This window comes from Myotis brandtii, unplaced genomic scaffold, assembly GCF_000412655.1.
Source record: "Myotis brandtii unplaced genomic scaffold, ASM41265v1 scaffold907, whole genome shotgun sequence".
Lineage (NCBI taxonomy): Eukaryota > Metazoa > Chordata > Mammalia > Chiroptera > Vespertilionidae > Myotis > Myotis brandtii.
Window position 1 is genome coordinate 654,320 of NW_005371734.1, and position 6,000 is coordinate 660,319.

Genomic DNA, 6,000 nt, shown 5'->3' on the forward strand with positions numbered 1-6,000 from the left:
TCTCGACCCACAGGTTGAGAACCACTGTTCTAGAGTAATTCAAACCTCTCCTGCCACAGAATAAACATTTGGGTAAACAGAACTCTTATTTAGGAAGTTACATTAATGTAAGTTGAATTTAAAAGCTTGAAAATATGAAACTATAAACTTTTAACTTCCATTTTATGCTCAAATGAATAGTCTGTGAGTATTGCTGGATGAAATTTTGTACTAGTTATTTTTTTATGGCTTTCAGGATCTAAGAAAGCAACTTGGAGTGCCATATTACTTTTAGAAAAATGATTTGTAAAGTAGATAAATTAAGAGATTTTAATTATCTTACCTACAACACAAAATAGTTTTCCCTGTCTAGTTTTATAATTATTAGGTAGTATTTCCAAAGTTAATAGTATTCATTGAAGAATCATATGCATCTTTTGCTTAGATATTTTGAATATAGAAACATGGTAGAGAAAAGCAAGTAGTTATACATTTTAGTACCATTTATGATGAAAGTACAGTTATTCATCATAAAATATTAAACTGGTGTTATTTTTCCTTTTAGACTAAACTATTTTCCTGATATTTCATCCCTTAACTCCTAAATATTTGTGGTGAGGGTTATTAGGTAGAAACAAACTAGTGGGGAAAGGATTTTGGCATATTTTTGGTGAGCTTTCCACTATTGAGAAATTTAACATCTTTTCTTATTGAGGAAAAGATAAAGTAAAGGCAGGTAAAGGCAGAGCCAGGACATTTCAGGGGGTTCACTGTTCCCTAATCTGTAATTTGTATCACTTTTGCTACTATGGTTCCATATGTGACTAATTTAAATTTTTTAAATCTTTAAACCTTATTTTAGGTACTGTTTTCATACCATTCTTACTTTTAAAAAATATTTTATTAACTCTGCCTGAGTGGAGAACTCTTATTAATTTGATCCCTTTTCTCTGTACCTATATATCCCCTGGGAGTGGTGCTAATAAATAGTAAAATTGTTTGAGGAAACCCACACACTGAAAGCTGGGGTCCAACAAAGGAGAGATGAGTGTACAACGCGTTGTGATAATTTACAAATGTCATCCTCACTCTACATTGTGGGACTTTAACTGTGTTGTTTTATTTTTAGGGATCAAACAACAGTCAACCCACACACTGGAAGCTGGGGTCCAACAAAGGAGAGATGAGTGTACAAAGCGTTGTGATAATTTACAAATGTCATCCTCACTCTACATTGTGGGACTTTAACTGTGTTGTTTTATTTTTAGGGATCAAACAACAGTCCTCGCTCCACATGAGACCATATTTAGAACCGAAGATCTATCTGTGATTCTTAAAGCATATGTGTTGGTGACATCCTTAACCCCTTTGCGTGCGTTCATTCATTCGACTGGCATGGTTTGGAATCCACCTAAGAGAAAACGCTTCACTGTCAAGGTAACATTTCCATCAAAGCTGTTATTTCACAGGAAGTATACTGAGGAGAAGTAAAGGGAGTTGGGCTGCCTTTCCCCAATCTTTGTGATTAACAAATCCCACTGAACAAAAATTGCAGCGACTTATTAGTGCAAGCAGAGATTTTCCTTTAATAGGTGTAGGTTCAAAAATCATCTGGAAACAGCTTAATTCACTAGGGATCACAGAAGCGACATCATCTTTTTTTTCTCAATTCATCATTTTAGTTCAGTTTTTTGACCTGTTACCAAGCTGACAGTCAGTTTTCTTGGCTCTCCATTGTTCAAGACAAATAGAGTCAGTGTAATTTTGTATGGTCTTGCTTCACTCTTAGAAAGCAAAGTGCCTATTTCATTACAACAGTAAATATGGAATATTTGCTGAGTGAAAAAAGGAAGCTCTCAAGTGTTCCTAACGTAGTTCCTAAAGTAGCAGGAAACCAGGATGTAAAGGATGATGAGAAAGTTTTCAGGGAAGAACTTAATAATAACCCCAAGAAGCCGAGTTATAAAAGGTAACGCAGGTTAACTCAGTTGAAATAAAAAAGGTCTAGTGACAACATGGTTGATAAATGTTAAGGCATTTCTGATTCTACAGAAATAATTGTTCAGAGGACAGATACGAGGTGATTTCTCCGGTCAGAATTCCATCCCCTAAACTCTTAGGAAGAAAAGCCCTGGGAAGGGGCACTTCCCTCCATTGAAACCTATCAAATTTAGGTTTGAGAGGAAAGAGGGTGGATGCACGATGGTAATCTCGCAGGTCTCCTCCTCAGCTCCTCACCTGAGCAGGTGGACTTCGTGTTCTTAACAGGGAAGGAGCAGGCAGGGGGTTCCCAGAGGATCATGGGGGAGAGGCAGGAGGAAAACAAATATCCTTTCCCCCAAACTGGAGTTGTCCCTGCCCTCGACCACCACTGGCTGGACCAGCTCAAAGCAGCTCACAGATGTCCTTTCGCTCAGGTTTCTATGATTTGTCCTTTTGTTGAATTCATGCTCCTAGCTCATTTCACCTATGCTCGGTCACCATCTTGATAAAAACCCTGAAGGTTCTAGGTACTCCAAGTAGTTTAAGTTTTTTCTTTCTTTTTTATGTAAACACCTACTTCCCCAACCACAGTAGCAATGCACTGGCTGAAATGATATGCATTTTTTTGTGATAGTTTTTACGGATTTCCTGGGGTTAAATCAAAAGAAAAGAAAGCTCTCTGTGATTTGATTTCTCTATATTTTCTTCTTTTTTTTGAATAATATTTTTAATTTTTCAATTAGAGTTGAGGTACAGTATAGTTTCAGGTGTACAACCCAATGATTGGACATTTATATAGCTTACAAAGTGATCATCTCGATAAATCTAGTGCCATCTAACACCATACATAGTTATTATAATACTAGAGGCCTGTTGCACGAAGAGATTCGTGCAATAGGCCTTCCCTTCTCCTGGCTGCGGGCACCAGTTTTCCTCCGGCACCCGGGACCCAGGCCTTCGCTCTGGCCAGAGCAGACTTCCGTCTTCCGTCTTCACTGCTCCGGCTCGCCTTCAGTCTTTGTTCCACCGCTTGGAGCCTATGTATGCAAATTAACCGCCATCTTTGTTGGCGGTTAATTTGCATATCACGCTGATTAGCCAATGGGAGGCATAGTGAAGGTACGGTCAATTACCCTGTTTGTCTATTATTAGATAGGATTATTGACTATATTTCCTATGCTGTACTTTACATCCCAATGACTATTCTGTACCTAATAATTTGTACTTATTTTTTAAAAAATTCTTATTGTTGAAAGTATTACATATGTCCTCTTTATCTCTCATTGTCCTCTCCCAGCCTGCCCCTGCCCCCATCCCAGGCCTTTACCCCCCTATTGTCTGTGTCCATTGGTTATACTTATATGCATACAAGTTCTTTGGTTGATCTATTACACCACCCTTCTGCCCTGCCCCCCATCATCCCCTGCCTTCCCTCTGAGGTTTGATGGTCTGTTCAACATTTTTATGTCTCTGGATCTATTTTTTGCTCATCAGTTTATGTTGTTGATTTCTTTATATTTTCATACTCTATTGACTATTTAGTTTTTATTCGTCTCTTGTTGTGCCTGTGGGACAGACGCAACCTGCAGCTGTAGTACAGCAAGCACGCGGTTCTCTTCATTTTCACCCCCTTCTTTGGGATTTGTCTTTTCAAGATCTTGCTTAATTCCTCTGGGCAACACTGTTACCTGCTCTCAAAGGAAGGTAGTGTGGCTTTCTGGGTAAATGTGCCGGAGAGTGATTCTTCCTTCTGAGGTCAAAGTTATACGTAATGCTACAGATAGATTTCAGAAAACAAGGGGATATTTATTATCCTTCAACTGAAGTACGTATTGATTCAGCTAAAACAAATAGATTATGCTTATCTGTTAAGTCAGTACTGTGTCCCACAACATTGCTCCCTCTTGATATTTTTAAATGTGGAAAAAATACACAGAAATGGTTCTCAATGCTAATGTGGAAGACAGGACCAAAACACACTAAAGACTAATCATGTGACATTCAAGTGTTATTAAACACTGCTCTTGTAAATTCCACAGGACATTAAGTGTATGTATGTATATGCGTGTGTACTGAGTCCTGAATTCAAAGGCAAAATTACTTAGTTAAATCAGTGGTGATTTATGTACTATGCAGTGAGGCAAGTCCACCAAACTGGTTATCTGTGGCCATTTATAGACTATTCTGGCAGCTAACAGAGGTATGACAGGAATAACAGATATAACTATGAGCTCACTTATTTCCAATTAGGTCTGCTTCTAGATATTTTATCTGCTAAAGCTTTGGAGAGAATTGAAAATATAAAGAAAAGCAAATTTGAGAAATAATGGACAGCAGAAATGTGTAAACTATATTTATAAACTAAATTTTTCTAAAATCCCCTTCTATACAATAAAAATAATTTAAAATTTAAGTGTTAGCTGTTCCCAAAGGATTTCAAATTTAAAGGGAGGAGGAAGATTGGAAAAAGTAAAGAAAATGAATAGCAAATAAAACATTTGCTTAGTATATCATTTGAGCCAAAGTTTTTAGATATTGTACTCAAAAAATTTTCTTCCATGAAGTTCTCAATTCAATTAGAAAACACTCCAGTTGTACTAGTATCTGTGAATTTACAACTCTTTCATAACCATTCTAACTATAACTCTTGGTCAAATGCATCCATGGCTGTCCTTATACACAGATCACATAGATTAACTGCAAGAAATGTCATAGATTAAAATTTGGTTCTTAGAGTAAAAAGTCACAAGTCATCCCTTCATCCATTGTGAAGTTATCCAGTAGAGAGGAAACTCTCATATGTGCAACTAGTGTTTGACATCTGAAGATTCTTTATACCTGTGGTCATACCTGTGATCATAGCTGACTGCTTTGATGAAAATCTATTGCTGGAGTGATTTGTGATTTGTGACAGGAAGATCTGTGAAAAGCCTTATTTTATCTTGTTGAGACATAAATGAATTCATCGTTTGATCAACTATCCCACATTGAAAGATGTTCATTTGTTGATATTCAGGATTCAAAAGTTTTATGAAGATGAGTCCTTGAATGCAATCCGTGCTGAATAAATGTGTCTTGGATTGAATTCAATTGAGGATCATTTAAAAAATTTTACATGTGTGAAGAACTTGCCCAAGTCTATTTAATCCCTGTCTAACTCAGCCCCTGTATTTCAAAACGATCTTCCAGCGTCTTTTCAGTAAACTCGTTAGACAGATGTCATAACAGGAACGTGTTGGCAGGGCCACTTTGACAGGCAGGGGAAAACATGAGACATTGCAGCCTTTTTCTCAGGGTGCTATCTGAGAGCATCATCTCCATTGGAAACCCAAGTTAAAGCAGGCTCCTGCCCAGCCGGGGGCTCTAAGTCACCAGCTGTCTTCCCCCACTGCATCGGCCTTGGGGGGACCATTCGTCCACATCCAGGGCCTGGAGTTTCTCTCACATCCATGCGATCAGCCAATGTGCACAGAGGAGAGAGAGGCCCTTGGCACAGCAGGGGATGTTATTTACAAGGGCCCTTTGTAAAGAACGCGTATGTCTCTTTCTGGGCTTTTGGAACATGACATGTTGCAGGGATGAAGTTAGCCTTGTTGTCGTCAGTATTCCTGCAGTGTCTTTCATAATGTCGGGTGAGATCGCTCATATATTCCCAGGGTAAACGTGAGTGATGGCTTTGGAAGCAAGTATAAAGTTACAGTATGTTTTTCAACTTTAGGACCCGTTCTTCTCTCCATCTTCATTTTACATCTAAAACTACAGGCTGCGGAGCAGACCTTGTAAAAGCCTTTCTCCCTGAGCATCTGGCCCTTCTGCAGGCCAGGGAGATTTATATCAGATGCAGAAAGAATGGGAAGAAAAGCTTGCACCTGGGCGTTTGTAAAATGAGTTGATGTGTTACTTAATCTACTTTTGCTTGGAATAAATTTAAAAATTGCATCAGGGTGTTCATTTTATTTTATTTTTTATTTTTAATTAAATCTTTATTGTTCAGGTTACATTTGTTCCTCTTTCCCCCCCCCCATAATTCCCCTCCTC

The 6,000-nt window shown here is 38.2% G+C and overlaps 1 protein-coding gene across 1 annotated transcript in view; it reads left to right on the forward strand.

Moving 5' to 3' along the window:
- Positions 1–6,000, forward strand: part of CPED1 (cadherin-like and PC-esterase domain containing 1) — a 281,839-nt gene that overhangs the window by 104,912 nt on the left and 170,927 nt on the right. Inside the window, exon 6 of the mRNA XM_014532746.1 lies at positions 1,248–1,416. Within this exon, the coding sequence (XP_014388232.1) occupies positions 1,248–1,416 (169 nt within the window). The remainder of the gene's footprint in view (positions 1–1,247; positions 1,417–6,000) is intronic.